The 20,390-nt window shown below is 39.1% G+C and overlaps 2 protein-coding genes across 2 annotated transcripts in view; both read right to left on the reverse strand.

Moving 5' to 3' along the window:
- The window catches only part of Elp4 (elongator acetyltransferase complex subunit 4), a 204,556-nt gene that overhangs the window by 55,950 nt on the left and 128,216 nt on the right, over window positions 1–20,390 (reverse strand). The window lies entirely within an intron of this gene.
- LOC114620935 (phosphatidylinositol N-acetylglucosaminyltransferase subunit Y) lies at window positions 17,431–17,924 on the reverse strand. The gene has a single exon (XM_028767106.1). It carries the CDS (start codon window positions 17,644–17,646, stop codon window positions 17,431–17,433), a length of 216 nt encoding a protein of 71 aa, XP_028622939.1. The 5' UTR covers window positions 17,647–17,924.

A 20,390-nucleotide genomic window follows, 5' to 3' on the forward strand; every position in this document is an offset into this window, starting at 1 on the left:
AACCAACCAACCAACCAACCAACCAACCAACCAACCAACCAACCAACCAGATTCTCAAGTGACAAGAGATACTTTGCTTGATGCATTTGCAATAAACAGCCACATGAAAGCTAAATGTATTGTTTTCAATTCTTGATCATCATTGAAGGCAGAGAAAATACACAGATGGCACGGGCCATAAAAATATAATTATGCTTTACAACATTGTCTTTACCAGTTCTCAGAGTGTTGAGTGTGAGAGCGAACATTATTTTGAAGCACATGAAAGACACCATAGACTGTTGCCTCAGAGAGTCAAAGAGAGGGTCCTCACTTGAACAGAATTAATGTAGGGGAGAGCATCTTAGCCTAAGAAAACCTACTGCACCAATTCTTTTTCAATTATATACTTTGGTTTCTTCAAAATATAAACCGTGAGGTGGAGAGACGACTCAGTGCTTAGGAGCGTTTGCTGCTGTTGCAGAGGCCTGGAGTTCAGTTCCCACATCCAAATCAGGGGCTCAGAACTGTAACTCTAGCTCTAGAGGGTCTAAGGCTCTCTTCTGCCATCTGTACTCACACAGACATATAGACATAAATAAAAACAAAATGAATATGACACAGCGGCACGGGCATGGATTACCACAGAGACTGTAGGCTTACTCCGGGATAGCTGAGTAATGATCTGGCTTAAGGTCCTTAGACAGAAGAAACTAGGTAGACAATCTTTTAAGGTTTGTTTTTTTTTTTGGTCTTGTCTCTGTAAAACTTTCTCAGTAAAACTGCCTCCTCCTTTGTACTGTTCTCTTAAGTAGCTCCCATTTCCTCTCAGGAGAGTTGGGCATATCCTATCTGTCAAATCTTTCTCTAATTTGTCACTTTATCTACCACTCAGACATCACTTTCAATCGTGTGATTCCTTCTACAAAGTAACTTCAAACTCATTGTTTGAGATTAAAGGTATGTGCTAAGGCTGAGCCACATCACAACTAGAAACAGTTATTTTTTTCTTTTCAGTAAATAACACAATCTCAAGGTTAACAGTATGATCAAATGCCTGCAACACCCTCTTCCCAAATAAAGCAATGACTAAGTTAAATTAGGTTAAAAATATATACACTTAATTCAGATTTTGAAAGGCAATGATTTAGTCATGCTTTGAAGAACATCGTTTTGATTATTTCCAATTGCATAAGGCTATCAGGCTCACATACATATCAAGGCATTAAATCTGAGAAGCTGTTGTAGTCTCTGGGGAACAGCTAGCAATCACGGCTGGTTTCCAGAGAATGGCCATGCTGCATCACTGCGTTAGTTTTCTGTGTCAGTCACATAGTATGCTGTAGACCAAGACACTGAGGCAAATTGTGGTCAATGAGAGTCCTAAGAGATTAAACACAAAGTCACAGATAAGGTCTTCTTCATGTGCCATGTTTAGCAAGCCAACTAAGTATACAACAATACTAGTATACTATTGTTGTATACTAGTAGGCATAATATACTAGTAGGCATAAGACTAGCATATTGTATATTGTTGTATACTAGTAGGCATAAGTATACTAGTAAACATAATACAAAAACTTCAGGTGGCAACTTTACGCTGTCATCCATGAAGATAGCCCCCAAAGTCACAAAATGAAAGGGGTACTGGTGTGTCAACTCATTGGCAATGTCTAATAATATGTACTTAATCATTTCTTAAGTGATTTCTATGTATTTCACCAAATTGTGTTTATTTAACAAAAATTTAACCAGGAACTTTTATATTAACTACTTCTTCTAGTAACTTTTGATACACACACATACACACACACACACACACACACAAAAGATTTTATGTTATTTGCCTTTGTAAGCTGTCCCTGGGATGGACCCCCCAACATAAGAGAGACACCTGCACCAATAAAAAAAACTATTTGGAAGAAGACTTCTACGTTAGTAGTGGTTGAGTAAAGTTTAAGTTCCCAAGACCTTCCTGAGAACTGACATCTTACTTGGCAGAAACAGACATATACATGGGTAAATGATATTCTGGTTTGCAAGTTAGGACATGAATATTAGACAAGTCTAATCTTCGTAGACAAGTTAAGATTTGAATATTAAAGGCAAGTCCCCTGCCACAGTTGAATACCCTAACCAATAGGAGCAGGATAAGAGTACAACAAAGACACGTTCCTAAGGAAATCCCCTATCCCTAAATCCTGATTGCTGGAATAACTTGGTACAGATGTTTATAGATCTCAGGCTTAAAAACCCTGTAGAATCTTAACTCAGGGTCACGGTTGAGTTCCCGAATCTAAACCGTGGTCCTGATCAGTCAGTCCTGCAATGTATGCTCAACACAATACCTGTCTGACTGAGGCTGGTGTTCCTGGGGCGATTCCTGGTGTTGTGAGGCGATTTCTGGACCCAGTACTAAGTAATGTCTATGACAAAAGTCATCTACACACAAACTATGAGTCATATTTAAAAGAATATGCGTACTGTTACAGCATAACATTTATCCTGTAAGCACTTTTAGTCTACAGCTTAGTGGTGACAGGCACTTTCACACTTATGCACCATCAGCACTATTATTTTTCAGGCCTCTTTCACCTTCTGATACAAATCTTGCATTAAACCAGTGGTTTTCAACCTATGGGGAGCAACCCCTTTGTGGGTCACAACATCATATATCCTGCATATCAAATATTTATACTATGATTCATAATCATAGCAAAATTACAGTTATGAAGTAATGACAAGATAATTTTATGATTAAGGGTCAGCACAACATGAGGAACTGTATTTATTAAAGAATTGCAGCATTAGAAAGGTTAAACCATTAAATAACTTTTAGTACTCATTCATTATCCTCTGTCTATCCTGATTTAAACATTACACAACTTATATATGTTTTAAAACATCACATGCTACTCTATTGATATGTAAATTACCATAATTATTAATAATTTTTGCAATATCTGGGATTGAATTCAAGAACTTGCATAGCAGGTGTTTAAATACCAAGGGACATACCTGGCCCCTTGTTTGATTTATTTTGGAGACAGGGTCTAACCAACCTGTGCATACTGACCTTAAAATCACTATGTAATTCAGGTAGGCCTTGTACTTGGGACTGTTCTACTTCATACTCCAGAGTGATAGGGTTACAGATTTATACCAACACACCTGGGAAGTTCTTTATCCTGGCTTTGTTGAGAGGCAAGAACAGGAGCAAGTAAGAAAAACAGAAACTTTCTAGTGATGCACTTCAGTTCCCCAAGGGCATCAAGGACTGTCTTGCTGGCAACCTGTTACCTCTAACAGCTCCATCACTTCTCCCACTGTCTTCTCAATCAGAGTCATTTCTGGCTGTCCTTACTGCTGTAGTTTAATCCTCACTGCCTATGCATGTACTTGACCATGGAGCTATACCTCTGGCCCCAAGGAAACTTCTCTCAGAAAATTACATTGTAGATGTTATCTTACTCTGCTATCAGTCTTGAGAACCTGAAATGGATCTTCCTACATCATTTACAAATAATCCCATGAGTGTCCAATGCTAATGTCACTCTCTAAAATATCTGTCATTACTTTGTGAACTTAAGGATTGGCTCTCTGTTTCATTCTCAGCAGTAGTATTTATAAAACTCACAATGAAATACATGTGCTATGTGGCTATGGTGGTACTTCTATCTACAAATAAAACCATCTAAACTTAGTTCAGGACAGAATTAAGACATGGGCAGTAGAAACTGCTAATGTCTGCCTGTACATTATTATTACTATTGCATGTAATACAGTTTCTGGAAAATGCTGCATATGAGTACTGCATTTATATTATGTTCATCTTGCATTCTCTCTTCAATTCCTTCTGTGTCCCTTTACTCCCTCTCAACTTCGTGTCCTTTTCTTTGTTATGTTACTGCTACACATACATGCACACACATACATGTAAATACAACCTACTAGGAACATCCAGTATTGTGTGTAGGGTTGACTACTTGGGATTGGATCAGCGGGCTCATCCCTGGAGAAAACCTGATTCTCCATCTCTTAGCAGCCATCAGTTGGCTGTAGCTCTTCATTTAGGGACTGGATTTTGTGATATTTCCTCCATCCACACTGGCATAACAACTGGCACTGTCACTGTGCAGGTCTTATTTAGGTGACCATATTTCATGGGTTAAGATTTCATGTGTTCAGTTCACTATCAGATATAAAAAACATTATCTCACTGCAGATGTCTTGATTCTTGGATTCTTTACTGTTCCCTGGGCTTTAAGCATATGGGTTGTACTGTATATGTGTCAATTGAGGATGGGCTCTCCTTGGTTAGATACTCTTTGCGTTTTGACACATTGTGGACTTCTGTGATAATTTTTGAAATCTCATGGACTCTTTTGACCAGTGATTAAGAGGAGGTTTCCCAAGACAGGTTCTGGGGTTTTGTTAGGTTGGCTCTTGGGGTGAATATTGTCACTCCAAGTGGCATAACTTCATTTAAATTATTTATATATGGATATATATGAACACATTTATATGTATTATTATGTATATTTGTAAATAAACATAAAATAATGTTTCCCTATAGCTTTCTTCATCATTTTCTTATTTTTACATCAGCAAGAACTGATTAGGTAGATGGATTATAAGAGATAAAGAGAATTGTTACACTTATTTTTTTCAGAAAGTTGAGAAAGAATTAGTTCATTTGAAAAAAAAGAAGACCTACTGAACTTCAGTTAACAACTCTACTGCATGTAGGAAACTCCTTTGTTTTGAAGAAAATAATGCACATGGCCTCAATAGCAGTTTATATTTAACAGAACTAAATGGTCACATTTTCAAGTAAAATATGCCTTGGCATTTGAACAGCTGTTATATCTAAATCAGAACTGAATAGTGTTGTTTAACCTTCCCAGCTGTAGCGGGGGTGGTTTGTTAGTCTATTCCAGCATAAAATATGCATAGTATACTTAAATTTGAAACTTTAAACACATCTTTGTATTAAACTGATAAATTTTAGTCATATAAAACTATTTTAGATAAAGGTTTTATCTTTCTGTGAGTTACTTATTATTCTCAACTTACTGCATGTTTCCGAAGACTTTAGCTAATTAAAAGATTCTTTCAAATCCTTATAGTTAGGTCATATATTTTAAACTATTTTTAATAATGAATAAAAATATATACATTCTCTCTCTATATGGTTACAATAGTATTCCTGCAATCACAGGAAAGTTTGAATCACATCTTTCCCCTGTCTCAAAATCTGGCTGCAGAATTTTGACAACAGAACAGAATAGAATGAGGAAAAGATGAGGCAAGAGGAAGAGTCAGTATTGCTTCATCTGACAAGACAACAGCTTTCAGGGGCCAAGAGGAACATGTCAATAGACCACAAGTCATGTGAATACATGGAATAAACATTTGTTCATTCAAATCAGATATATACTGTTATAAAGTATGCAATATTATAAAACACAGCATGAAGTTTTTAAGAAGCAATTTTAGAGCTAATAAATGGAAATATTCCTAGCTATATACCACATACGTTCATGTACATGGAACACACACTGCCACGAATACATATAGATATAGTTATCAATGTATCTTTATTGATAATGTAAAGATTCTCCCTCCCTCCCTCCCTCCCTCCCTTTTTCCTTCCCTTCTTCTTTACCTTCCCTCCCTCCTCAATCTTGTGTTTTGGGGAGCTCAGAGTAACAGTGACAAAGATCTAGAGAACATTTCTTGTATCTAGATATCAGTGTTTCCTATCCCTTCTCTGACACATCGGAAAGTGTATGTGGAAGGCCTATTGGTAAGACAATTAATTCTAGGGCTAGGACATATGAAGGGTAAGATGAAAATAAAATTATTACAGAAAGTAAGGAGCCACCAAATGAATGACTAAGACAAGAGAAAAGACACAGAACCAAACTGAAGAAGTACTCACTAAATGTTGGTAATCTGATCATAAAAATAAATATTGGAATATAAACCATTAAATTATCTGTTCTGACATGGATGAATACACAGATGGGTATTTGGTATTTGGTAATTTAAACATCAAACAAATAATGTAATATAAATCATTAAATAATCTGTGTTGAAATGGATGAATACACAGATGGGTAGACAGATTTCTTCTCTACACAATTTTAACTAAAACACAGAAGGAATGGTGAAAACAGAAAATTATCACTTGACAGTCACAGATGTGTTCAATTCAGATGAAACTTTAGTTTAGTACAAGGAAGACAAAATTGAGGTGCAAGGGCTGTCATTCTCCTGGGAAGGAAACAAAGATCTAAAGATCATTCTTCTAAAGTCACAGTCAGTCACTGTTCATCAACAAGAGACTTTCTTATGACCCACCCACCCAGTAGGTGAGTGGGAATGGTAATGTGTGTCAGCACTCCCCTGATAAACACCTGGCCTGCTGCTGGGTAAGAAGCTCTGCTTGGCTGTGAGAAATCAGTGAGGAGCACAGCACTGTGATCTCTATGAATCTGGGCATGTGGAGGTGTGATGATGTTAACTGAAACGCAGTTTTGTTATGACAGCAAGTACAGGATGGTATAAAAACACACACTGGAGGCACTGACTTCAGTGTGGATAGACCTGAGAAGTCTGGATGATATTAAGTCACAGCCTCAAGAATACCTGGAAGAATACCTGCTTGAAAAGACAATGGGACAAGTGAAAAAGTTGTTAGAGGTGTCAGGATCCCAGCTGAGGCAACTACTGTGTGTGAAGCCCTTGGAGAACTGAAGGAATTCCAATGCCCCCCTCAGGAAGACTTCTGTTTTGCTTAGCTACTCCAGTCCTCTATTACAATTCTTAAGCAAAGACAGAGTGGAAAACTGGCGACCATCACTCCTTACTCTTTCAAAGGAAGCAATGGGATCAAGATATAAAGGTCAATGAACTACTTAGGACTTTATTTGCCCTTGAATTAAGAACATTAAGTCTTTTGAGGACTTGGAGGGTAGGTTAGTCGGTTAAAGCTCTTTTTGATAGGTGGAAGATGAGATCCTTGACCTCATGAAGGCTGGACGCCCCAGGGGGTGGGAATTTTGAGGGTGGGGAAGTGGGAGTGGGGGGGTAGGTAGGGGTTACATCCACAGAGAAGAAGGAGGAGGGGTAAGGGGATAGGGGGTTCCCGGGTGGGTGGGGGATGGGGTAAGGGGACAACATATGAAATGTAAATAAAACATCCAAAAAAAAAAAAAGCTCTTTTTGAGAAAAGCACTCACTATTAATTTTTTACCCCCAGGCTCCATCAGCACTCATCGACCACACTAATTTACCTGACTATGATTTATCTTTGGTTTTTCTGTTTCCCACAATTTATGTGAAGAGGTTGAAAAAAAACAGTCATATTTTCCCTCCAATTTAAATAATATGGGGTTCAATAAAAAAAAAAAGCAAACAAACAAACCAAACAGCAAACAAAGCAGCCACTGAAAGTGCTAGAAGAAAGCATGCACAGTAGGTACCCTATAAGATGTAACAGTAGGAAAGTCCTATTCCCTTTCTGAATAGGACTCTATTTGTCAAGGAATTAAGGTCAACAATAAAATGAAAAGGCTTTTGCATAGAAAAGGAAAACAATCAATTGGGTAAAGTGGAAGACTAAAGTATGAGAGAATCACTGTTAATGACAAAGATTCACATCCAGAATATATAAAGAACCAAAAACCAAAACCAAAGCAAAACAAGAAAAAAACCCAAAAAAAAGGCAAAAAATAAATGACCACTCAAAAGGTGAGTTATAGATTTGAACAGAGAGTTCTCAAAAAGAAAAAAAATTAAAGTGGCTAAGAAATATCTCAAAAAACATTCAGTATTGTGTTAGAGTTTTATGGCTGAAAAGACACACTCTGACTAAGGCAACTCTTATAAAGGGAACCATCTAATTGGGGCTGGCTTACAGTTCAAAGGTTTAGTCATTACTGTCACAGTGGGAAACAGCAGCACAGACATGCTTCTGGAGAGGCAGCTGAGAGTTAGTTCTACATCCAGATTGGCAGGTAGCAGGAAGTGAACTGGCTTGAACTTCCGAGACCTCAAAGTTCACCTTCTAGTGACACACTTCCTCCAACAAAGCTATACCTACTCCAACACCACCACACCTCTTAATAGTGCCACTACCTATGGATATGCATTCAAACATATGAACCTATGGGGGGCATTCTTATTCAAACAATCACAAACATCCTTAGCAATTAGGGAAATGTAAATCAAAATTTTGAGACTTCATCTTACCCAAGCCAGAATGGCTAAGATCAACAAGCCGATAGACAGTAAAAGATGGGGAAAAAGTGGAGAAAGGGGACTCCTCATTCCCTAATGATGGGATTGCAAACTGGTGCAACTGCAATGGAAATCAGTATGCAAAACCCCCTCAAAACCTAAAAATAAATGTAACTTACAACCCAGTTTTACCACTCATTGGCATATGCCCAAAGGATTTGAGATCCTACTCTACAGACATTTGCTAGCCATGTTTATTGCTGATGTATTCACACAGGAATGAAAAGAACTCAAATGTCATTCAACTGATGAGTGGATAGCAAATATGTAATATACAAACACTATGGAATACTATTCAGCTGTAAAGAAAACTGAAATTATAAAATGCACAGAAACTAGAAAATACTGAGTGGAGCGGCCCTGATGCAGGAAAAGAACACTGAATGTTCTCTCTCATCTGTGCTTCTTGGCTTCAGATCTTCAGACGTGGGTAAATAACCTGGAGTAACCACAAAAAGCACGAAAGTAAAGGAGACTCCATGGGGAGCTGGGCACGGTGATGCATATCTATAATTCCAACCTTGCACTTTAGACATAGGACATAGAGAACCTGAGCTGTTCTGACCTGAAAAGCGTCTGGACTATCTTTTATAGTGTAAGAAGGTACTAAGCAAGCTTCCAAATGAAGTAACCAACCAATAGTCCTACAAAGCTATGATGACTGTGAACCACAATGATGACCAGGATGGTAGGATAACTCTAAGGGTGTAAAGGTGGCACTCATATCTTACTTGTAACCAACAGTTGTCTAATTGGAATTTAGGCCTGATCAACAGAAAAAAAATTATGCCTGGTACTAGAAACCTAGCCAACTACCTGGGCCTAGTGACATCACGGATCTTGGAGGAGAACTTACTACCACTATTTTAGTAGCCTATATTAATTCCTAACTGCATTAAAATATTTATCATTATACCCACAGATAAGTATAACTCTAATCCTTAATCAAATAATCTTTTCTTTGCAACAAATAGAGACCATTACAAAAACCCACAACTGGTCAAAATACAGAGAATAACTCATCTTGGGATGGCCAGCCCTGATACAACTCCTGCATCTAAGACCCAGGGAACATGGTGGATGAGGGTATGGAATGATTGTAAGAGCTAGAGGAACAGCAAGTTTCTTATGAGATTGTGTCTCCTTGAAGTGACTTAGAAGTGGGCAGGGCCAGACAAAGAACTCTAGGCAACTAAGGAATGTGGAGAACGGGAGAAGTGGTACAGGTCTTTGAATTAGTTATCTAATACTAAATGGTTGGTCCTGAAATCACCAATACAAGCAACATAATGAATTCAGTGTGTATACACACACAAGGTGGGGGCATGAATTTGAGGAAGAGGGAGATACGGAAGGATTTGAAGGAGAAAAGGGAAGTGTAATATTTTAATTTTTAAGAAAGGCATCAGGATAATGTCTATGCTGTTCCTCTGAGCCCTGAATTTTTTTACCTTACTTCAGAAAAATTTAAATTCAGATAGTACAGAGTTCCTATTTTGTGAGATTTCTTCATTGGTCTCTGAGTAAGATTTGTTCACTAAAAAAAGGTTTCAAGAATTTTAAAAAGTCAAGATCCACTTAGTGTTTTATTGCCCTGCCACATCACTCCATTGAATCTTTACTTGAATTCTTAAAACATGTGTTAATTCTATTGGTAAATATAAAGTTAAAGTCATATTTTCTTTCCTCTGTTTTTGATGGGCCTACCTGCCTGCCTCTCTCCCTTCTTCCTTTACCTTTTCCTTTCTCTATTACCCTTTCCCCCCTTTCCCTTTCCCTTTCTCCTTTCGCCTCGCCTCACTTTTCCTTTCTCCTTTCCTTTTTCCTTTCCTTTCTTTTCTCCCCTCCCCTCTCCTCCTCTTCCCTCTTCTCTCCTTTCCTGGCTCATATAGGCAAGGCTGGCTTCAAACTGGCTGTGTAGCTGGTCTCTATCAGGTACTGGGAATACAGGCATGAGCCATCATGTGCTACATGTCTTTTGAACGATGCTTTAGTAACATGAGATAGATGTTATTCATTAAGGGGGTGGTTACAGGACATGAAAAATTCTATCAAGAAATCAGCTTTGTTTTATCTCAGGAAATTCGGACAGGAAATGATGCTATGAAGACTCATGTTCTTTTACAATTGTCACCATAGACACTGTGCTCATGGTCAAATTCAGAAATAACAAAGACACTTCAGCCATCAAGTATGTCCTTTGGTTAAACAAATGGGAATATATTACCATTTTATTTGGTAAGGTTAAAAAAAATTAAACAGGCAGTTAGCAAGGCAAGCCTAAACTTACTACAGCCTATTTTTAAAGCTCAAGATAAAAATTGAGTATTAATAAATAAGAAAATGATGTACTAAATGGAAGACATTAAATCAGTTTTAAGCACCAACCACAATTTATAGCTGACTTTAAAACTCATGCCGAAAACCTCAATCTACACAAAGGCCAGAAGCTGAATGTAGTGTAATCTATGAAACTGGTGCCTTTCACATAGCTCTCACTGACAAGGTCGTTAGATACATGATATCTAAGTGAGCAGCTTATCCCTGCTTCATTACTGATAATTAAGACAAGTAATATTTTCTTGGCAGTAATGTGTCCGTTAACAGATACTCTCTAGTTTGCATAAAATAAGCATTAATTACCATAGTACTTCTCAGACTACTAAAAAAATTAAGTACCTGTGTAGCATGGCTTCATTGTTTTCCCCGAATTTCCTTAAAGTATTAGCAGACCCAAGAAACATAATGAACATATTAAGATGTTCATCTCACTCACACCTTGAGTTCATAAGGCTTAGCACAACAACAGAAAAAGATTATGAAAAAGTGACTATTGGCATCGATGAAACTTGAGAGTCCATTGATATTTTCATTGATGAATCTTGAGAATATCATGTCAATTATCTGAACAAATATGATGCCACAAACAGCTATAGTTCTTTGCTAAGACTCAAGTGGCAGCACAGTAAATCTGGGAAGGCACAGAACAGTCTTTTCATGGTGGGAAGGAATAAAGTCAAACCAAGAACTCACTGAAAACCAAGAACTCAGGAGGCAGAGACAGAAGGAACTCTATGAATTATAGGATAACCTGGTCTATAGCAAATTCCAGGCCAGCCAGGGTACACAGTGAGACCTTGTCTCAAAACAAAACAAAACAAAACAAAACAAAACAAAACAAAACAAAACAAAAAAAACAAAAACAAAGTATGTAAGAAAAGAGCTACAAAGTACATTAACAGGGGCACATGGTCAGATAAGAGTCACTGACCCTGACCAGTAATGACTGCTACTTCCTGGATTCAAGGGACTATACCAAGTCTGTATTACAGTTAGTCATCTTCACAGAGATCTCATGATGCTAACACTACGATTGTACCAATTTTACAAATTAGAAAAAGGTAAAGAATCTTGCCTCCTTTAACATAACAAACTAGTGGTGGGAAAGGTCTGATGGACTCTCAAGTCAACTCCTGGTATTACAACACACCTGCCTAACAGATTTAGGAGTTTCGAGTGCTCAGTTTTTAAGAACAGTTAACCATATAACATTTTAAAAGTTTTTGTGAAAATCACTAGAAGTCACCAGGCCATTTGTCCAGAGCTCGAGGAAAAAATGACACTCAAAAGGAAGCCAGAATGGGATAGAAGTAGTTACTTGGTGTGTGTGTGTGTGTGTGTGTGTGTGTGTGTGTGTATGTGTATGTCTGTGTGTGTGTGCGTGCACATGCATATACACACACACACACACACACACACACACACACACACACACACACACGTATACACACACAGGCATGTGTACCACAGTGACTATGTGAAGGTAAGAGAACAACTTTATAGGGTTTCCTTCCACCTTTGCCTGAGTTTCAGAGACTAAACTCAGGTTACCAGGCTTGCCAAACAAGTGTCATTACCTATTGAGCCATCTTTCTGGTCCCAATGTCTGAAATTTTTAACTAAGTCTTCATACAAAATGGTTTCCAAGCCTGGATATAAAGATGAGGCTCATCTTTACAAGGTTCCTACCCTTCACTCTCAGTTCCTTTATCAGTAGAAAGACCATACCATCTAAGAGCTGTGAATATTGAGTGAGCCCACAGCTAATGTGCTTAGAACTGAGCCTGCCCAGCACAGCTGAAGAAAGAGGTGTGGTGATCACTGACTCTGAGTTTCTGAATCATGCCTATTTGTTATCATCCTAGTCTTGAAAGCACACATTATTAGACTACTAGTGTACAGGTTTCTTCCTTTAGGCATGCTGAGGAGGACGAGAGGTTGACAACTCTTCTGAAGGAGCTTACACATTCTAGCCTGTAAGAGTAGTGAGCTGATGGTAGAACGGTTAGCTTGGAGCAGAGTGTGAGAACCTCTAAATCAATGCTCTGGGTCAGTGATTCTCAATCTTCCTAATGACGCAGCTCTTTAATATAGTTCATCATGTTGTGGTGATCCCAACCATAAATTATTTTTGTTGCTATGTTATAACAGTAATTTGTTTCTGTTATGAATCATAATGTAAATAACTGTGTTTTCTGATGGTCTAAAGCAACCACTGTTAAAGGGATCATGACCCACAGGTTAGAACCACTGCTTTAGACAGTGTGGGTAGGGGAGTATCCTTCAGGGAGTACACTAGGCCAAAGTTTTATAACAAAATGATCTAAACTCTGGCTTTGCTATTGAGTAGCCACGTGATATTGATAAAGTTTCTTAGACTGTTTGGACTCTTCCTTACATTAATATGAAGATCAGTAAAGCTGGACACAAAGCAACTGGTACAGTCGCTGAACACACTGCTGGGAAAAAAGGAGAGGCACAGAGAAATCAGGTAACATTTCCAGTTCACACAACTAGGTAGTTGAAGCACCTTCTGCTCTATACCCGGAAGAAAGCATCAGGATGTCAACATAGCCCGAGTTCCTGTCTGAATGAAGAGCTTGAGGAGATGCTGCTAGAGGAAGGATGGATGACACGGGGGATAGTTTCTGGATGACTGACTTTGGGAAGATGAATACAGGGAATGTATTTGCTCCAGTCAAAGGACAACAGCACTTTTATATATCTATGTATGGATCAGCATGAAAAAACGATGCACTATACGGTACCTATGATTCCTTGTGAGGAACTCCATATGGTGTCAGTGCTTTGCAAATTTTGTTATTGTCTTGGGTAACAAATAAGTATACATATAACTGTCTTATTTTTAAACAACTTATTACCAAAAATGACATTTATAGTTTTTGGACAAAGGGAGGAAATTCAGGACCAACAATTTTTTCAAAGCAATAAAAAGGATGTTTTTGTTTAAATTAATGCACACATTGTAATCTACTCAGTATAGGATAATTCAGGTGGGCTTGTGAGCTAGCAGAGTAGGTGGAGGTGCATCTGGCCAAACCTGAGAATCTGAGTTCAATTCCTGTGACCCACAAAGTAAAAAAGAGAACTGATTGTTGCAAGTCGTCCTCTGACCACCACACTCTTTATCCATGTTACATGTGCTCCCCCACAAATAAAGAATGCAATTTAAAAAGATGATATTACTATAATTAGGGTAACTCTATCTCATACATGGAATATATTTTTATCCATTACCCCCCTCCCCTCATGTGTTTACCTGTGTGTAGGAGTACATGTACATGTGAAGGCCACAGGTTGATACCCGTAATCTTCCTCAGTCACTTAGCCAGCTTTTTTTTTTTTTTTTGCAACAGTGTCTCTCATTGAACCTGGAACTTGTTGACTGACTGGATTCACTGGTGGGCAATCCTCAGTAATCCTTGTTTCTGTCTTTATAGCACTGGGATTATAGGCATGCACTGTATTCAGCTTTCCATGTGGGTGTTAGGGATCAGAACTCAACTTCTGATGCTTGCAGGGGTAGAGAGGATTATAATGGTCAAATATGTCAACTTGATGAGACTGAGAATCTCCTGGGAGACGGGCCTTAGACATGCCTACAGGGCATTATCTTGATTCATTTAACTGATATGGGAAGACCAGGCTACTGTAGGTGGCAACTCTCTCTGGGTTGGGACCTCGGATTGTATAAAGAGGACAGAACAAGCTGAGCACAAGCTTCCCTCTGCTTCCTGACTGTGGATGCAATGTGACCAATTATCTCAAGGGTTTCCCTTGATAGACTATACTCTGGAACTGTGAGCCAAAATAAACCCTTCTTTTCTTAAGTTGCTTTTTTTTGTTTAGTCACAGCAATGACAAGCAACTAAAACAGTGGGTGACAGGAATCAAAACGCAGGTGTTCAAGCTTGCGTGGCAAGCACTTTAGCTATAGAACCCTATTTATTGTTTTCACAACACAGAAAACTAGGTTTTAGCACAAGCAAAGCTTGGCAGTATTGTAGTGGTAAATGTGTGTGTGTATTTATTTATTTTAGGAAAATGAAGGATCCTACTGGTTGTTGAATAAACACTGAGTTTCTGTTTTGTGCATCCTCAAAAAAGATGTACTGGAATGCCCTCTGACCTTTAAATTTGTCATATACCATGAATAAGAAACCAGTAAATTCTGAATACTGGCAGTTCAGCTATCAGAGCGTGAGAGCAATTGTTCTTACTCCTTTGACTAAATCCTGGCACTGGCACCTAACAGGCATTTATACTTGTGCATGGGACTTTTTTTCTGAGTCTCAGGTCTCTCTGATGAGAAGAAAGTGGAGAACTGCAAGGACTGTTCAGAAGTCTAAGTTTGACAACACATATGCATATGTATAGAACCACCTGTGAGAGAAGCATTATTTTGATCCCAGTTCATAGGAACCATCAGTATTTGCCTGCTATATAAATCATCGAGAGATTCCTGCCTGCTGATGATTACACCTCTACATTTCCATAGGCAGAACAATGCCTTCTAGTCTGTGTGAAACACTACAACCACCACACAGATCAGCCTTGTGTCAAGTCTGTGATACATAATATCTTATTTAATCTTCACAACAGTTCTCTTTATTGCCATCTAAGTGGTGAGGAAACTGAGGAAGAGAGGAATACTTGCTGGACTCACATAACCAATAACTGGCAGTGCTTATTTTCATAGTGAGTCCATGGGACCGCATGTTAAGCCAGTATGCCATGCTTTTCAGAGCACACAGAACCTGGGGTAGAAAATGAGTGGCTTTAGGCTTCCTGTGACAAGCACAAAACAGGTGAGCTTTCACATACGGAAATCTCCACATTTCCCGTGACCCTCCATTCTGACAAATACTTCAACGCAAACAGCATATGGGAAGAAGGCTGTTTCATAACTGGGCCATGTTACTCTTCAAATAGGTATAAAGAGGCAGAAGCTAAGAGAATACCAATTAATAAATACTAACCGTTCATTAGTATACTAATAAAGAATGTAAACTGGAAAGCATGTCCTAAATACTGACATGAACTTTGAGCAAGGTGCTTACATGCCTCAGGGATCGTGAACAGCACTGTGTTCAGTGACGAGGGTTACGAGGTGCACGACTGACAGAAAACCAAAGTCTGTACACAGTATGCAGTTCTCTCAACAATGGTAAAATAGGAATGCAAATAGAATTAGAAACTCCCTTTAAATTTTATCTTTAATAGCCATAGCTTGTTTATATGCAAATCAAATTAACATACCATGGATGTTGATGTTGCAGATTCTGGTTTACGCTTTACAATGAAGTTACTACATAAGAGTAATAGTGGAAGTTGATTTCCAGCAAAATTCCACTAACTGCATGTTTAATAAATATTTATTGAGTACACACCACCTAAGACTGTGTTGTGTAGATTTAAAGTATACACATGGTTACCTTCCTGCTCTATTTGCTATACAAAGTCTTTAACAAAATCAAACAGCTGTATTCTCTTCTGAAAAATTTCTCTACTATACTATATCTGGTGAGATTTATTGTTGCCCAAAAAGACCACAGTAATAAGAGGAAAAGTGAACAGTAGTCTAAATAACACAACTCTTTCATACCCCATAAACTGTGAAAGACTGAGTTTATCTTAGGATTGGAATTCAGATTCAAGTACTTGTGTCACGATTTTCAAAGGTCATTTATTTTCAGTTAAGTAAGTAGAAAGTTGGTCCTAGTGAGGGAGGACAGATGTGGAGCTAGGGAGAAACTGCCACACTGTACATACAGTAAAAGTACAATAATCTCACATTCCCACACATAAGGACTAGTATTATGGCACCTTTCTTTGTAAAGAGGGATGCTGATATTTGGATGACAGCAGTTAGTTTGGGAATAATGAATTTCTACAAAGCATCTGCTTTTTCTGAAGTAGTGTGGTGTTTTTTTAAAACTTATTTTTATTATTTTTTAAATCAAATCGTAATTTTTACTTATTCACACAGGGGTTATAAACACAAAAAGGCAGGACGTGGGGAAGGGGATGACACCGGAGCATGGGTGTTCAGGGGTAATACAGATATCTTTCAGAACAGGGTATCGGCTGGGTGATGGTTCAGGGGACAGGTCACTATGACTCTGCCTATGATTCACTTGTCCTTATCTAAGTTGGGATTATCTGCCAAGGCTACCTACCTATTTACAAGGTCTATGACTACTCAGGCTGGTAAATTTCCACAAAAGCTGCCTGTTTACAATAGCTTATAGCCATCTGTTTCAATGTTTTTCCACAGAGACCCAAGACATGGTTATACATGTACATGTATGACAGGCCTATTGCTGATTTTAGGCCTATTGCTGATTTTAGGCCTTCAGTGTATAAGCAGGGCTACCCCTGACATCTTCTCCCTTCTCTAAGTATAGAAGGGCTGTGGCGATTCTAATCTTGCGAAGGCAGGGATAGAGGCCTGACCTCCAGTAATTGAAGGAGACTTTGTAATGGCTCCGGTCCCCCTGTTGTTGTACAGTGAGGCATGAGGGTCATACCCTCTTTTTCCTGGAGAGGGGATACTTTTGACATCAACCCCTATGCAGTCAGGCTTGTCCCTCAGGGAACCCAGGGAGATATTTTTTTTTTTTCTCGTGTTCCTCTCCCTCAAGACCTTTTATTGAAAGCATTTTTTTGGCTACAGCACCAACAGGAAAATCTGCAACACTTGAGGACAGAACCCAACAACCAGGAACCTCCTGCCCCAAGCACGACTCCACACGCAGCCCCAGCATGGGGGCCTCGGCTACCCTAATTATGTCTGAAGAGCTTCAGGCCCATCCACGTCCACAGGTGGAAGAACACGTACACTGGTACAGTGACTGGCAACAGCAAGCTGTAGAAGCACAAGCTGCTGGCGCTGGTGCAGCCCTCTGGGAAGCCTTCCTCCACAGAGGCGGAGTAGAACAGGCCTGCCAGTGAGACCAGAGGGATGAGGACAGTCATGGTGGGCAGAGAAGGGATCATCCTTCTCCCTTAAAAGGTATACAGTAAGTATCAAGAAAACTCAGTCGTTTTAAAAGTTATGTTCTTGTGCTGGTCTGATCCTATATTCCCTTTGTCCCGACTTCTCATTCATCCAGGCATGCTTCCCAAGGGCTCACAAAAACTCCAGCGGTCCCAGGCTGCACAGCCTCGTTCTGATCCAATCCACCGTCACACACACCAGTTAGCAGCGACTGCAGACAAGTCACGTGTCCCTCGCAGCGCCGGCTAAAGGATTCTTAACATTCGCAGGCCTGTCGATGTCCCGAGATATTTTTAACTTTTATTTATATTCCCTTGCAGTGCTTAGCCTTGCAGCCTAAGCAAGAATTCAGATCGCCAGTCAGAGGGGGTTCTGGGTGGCCCCTCTCTGCTTGGTCTAGGGGTAGAAGTTCCCTCTTTTAGGTTGGGGGAGATGCGTTTTGGGAACACCCTGGATAGAGTAACAACCTCATCTTGAGTCTTGTGGTCCTCAATAGCTAACCTATGATAATGTACCTGAATAGGTTTTGCTACCAAATTATTTACCTGTTGTTGCACAAAGTTAGTCAGCCTATTTAAGGCCCAGGGACCAAAAGAAATAAGCAAAAATAACCCAATTAATGGTCCCAAGATGGGAGGAAGTAGAGTTGACAACCATGGAGAGGTTGAAAACCAATTCTTATACCAGCTCTCATCTTTCTCTTTCTCTCTCTGTCTTTCCTGGGGGCCTTCTCTGACCTTTTTCATGCCCTCTTTAACCATCCCTGTCTTGTCTATGTAAAGGCAACACAGGCAAAGAGCTGTACAGTCTTTTCTATTGTAAAAGAGTAAATCAAGTCCAATAAAGTCCTTTGCAATTTTTGGAGGTCTCTTCAGACAGTGAAATGAGGGATTTCTTCAGATTAGTGATGTCAATCACTAGATGTTTGATGTTCTTGTCGATGGCCCGTCAAAGGTCTGAGTAGTATAAGTTGGGAGGCCAGCATCTGGATTAGAACTTCTAACAGTAGACATAACGGGTGATTCATTTTTACCTGAGATACTGTCCAGGTTAGAGCTTCTGGGAGGCCCTCTTCCTCTGGGTTTTGTGAGGTTGGGTACAGAGCTGCCGCCTGGGATCTGCTCTGTGCTCGGGCCCAGATCGGAAGTAGGAAGTAGTGTGGTTAATGCCTGATTTTCGTGAAAATATAAATAATCTCTTGCTCAAACTCAGAGCACCATCAAGCTTTAACAGATGGCCCCATTTAAAAATCATTTGTTAAGATACCTCACATTTATCCAAAAGGCTGTCAATCCTGATTTTATGTGTTTCTGTCATAAACTGTTTGAATCTTGTGCATTGGTAGATGTCACACCACACAGTAGTAGTATCTATATATTTTTTTAAAGATTTATTTATTTATTATGTATACAGTGTTCTGCCTGCATGTATCCTGTAGGCCAGAAGAGGGCACTAGTTCTCATTATAGATGGTTGTGAGCCATCATGCGGATGCTGCGAATTGAACTCAGGACCTCTAGAAGAGCAGACAGTGCTCTTAACCTGTCAGCCATCTCTCCAGCCCAGTAGTATCTATATTTAATTTGATTTGGCACAATGCTGATTTTTTTTTTAGAACTCATGCCACTAAAAATCTGATAATTATGAAAAATAAAGCTAAGCATAAAATTGACATGAAAATGTAATAAGATTTCAAGGAGGAGTGTGTGGGGGAAACTACTGACAAACTATTTGAGCCTGTTACTCGCATGCTTTCCTTACCTTCGCCTTCATTCTCAGGAATACAGAATGTAGAACAGAGGTTTGTTGTGCCTGTTCTGTATTGTCTACCTACTTTTCATAAAAGGTGTAAAAACATGTTGCAGGTAATTAAAGTTTCATAGCCCACATCTCTGAAAATTCATGCCACTGATCACCTAGGATTGCACCATGCCAAATGACATAGACTCTCTAATGTTGACTTTCTATTCATTGCTCAAAGCTTTTGGCACTGTTCACTCTTCTCAAAATCCTGTCTTTTCTCAGTTCTGATAAGAATCTTGCAAAAAAAAAAAAGTCTTGCACAGGCTTCATCATTCTTTACATTTGAATTTAAATATGTTTTCTGACCTTATTCAAATAGGTTCAACTATAAATTATAAGCTATATACAATGGCTTCTGTTACAGTGTAGATATAAAATGGGCCACCTCTAAGGCCATATAGTGAAGGCTTTTTTGAGAAGTGATTGGATCACAAATATGTTAACTTCACTAAAAGATTAATCCATTGATGAATTTAGAACAGAATGAGTCATTAAGAAGTGAGGCTTGATTACAAAGTCCCCTTCAATTGCTGGAGGTCAGGCCTCTATCCCTGCCTTCGCAAGATTAGAATCGTCACAGCCCTTCTATACTTAGAGAAGGGAGAAGATGTCAGGGGTAGCCCTGCTTATACACTGAAGGCCTAAAATCAGCAATAGGCCTAAAATCAGCAATAGGCCTGTCATACATGTACATGTATAACCATGTCTTGGGTCTCTGTGGAAAAACATTGAAACAGATGGCTATAAGCTATTGTAAACAGGCAGCTTTTGTGGAAATTTACCAGCCTGAGTAGTCATAGACCTTGTAAATAGGTAGGTAGCCTTGGCAGATAATCCCAACTTAGATAAGGACAAGTGAATCATAGGCAGAGTCATAGTGACCTGTCCCCTGAACCATCACCCAGCCGATACCCTGTTCTGAAAGATATCTGTATTACCCC

This window comes from Grammomys surdaster, unplaced genomic scaffold (genome assembly GCF_004785775.1).
Source record: "Grammomys surdaster isolate TR1022 unplaced genomic scaffold, NIH_TR_1.0 170, whole genome shotgun sequence".
Classification (NCBI taxonomy): Eukaryota; Metazoa; Chordata; class Mammalia; order Rodentia; family Muridae; genus Grammomys; species Grammomys surdaster.

Coding starts and splice junctions, on each gene's coding strand:
- LOC114620935 (XM_028767106.1), bottom strand. CDS start 17,646: ATGATCCCTTCTCTGCCCACCATGACTGTCCTCATCCCTCTGGTCTCA.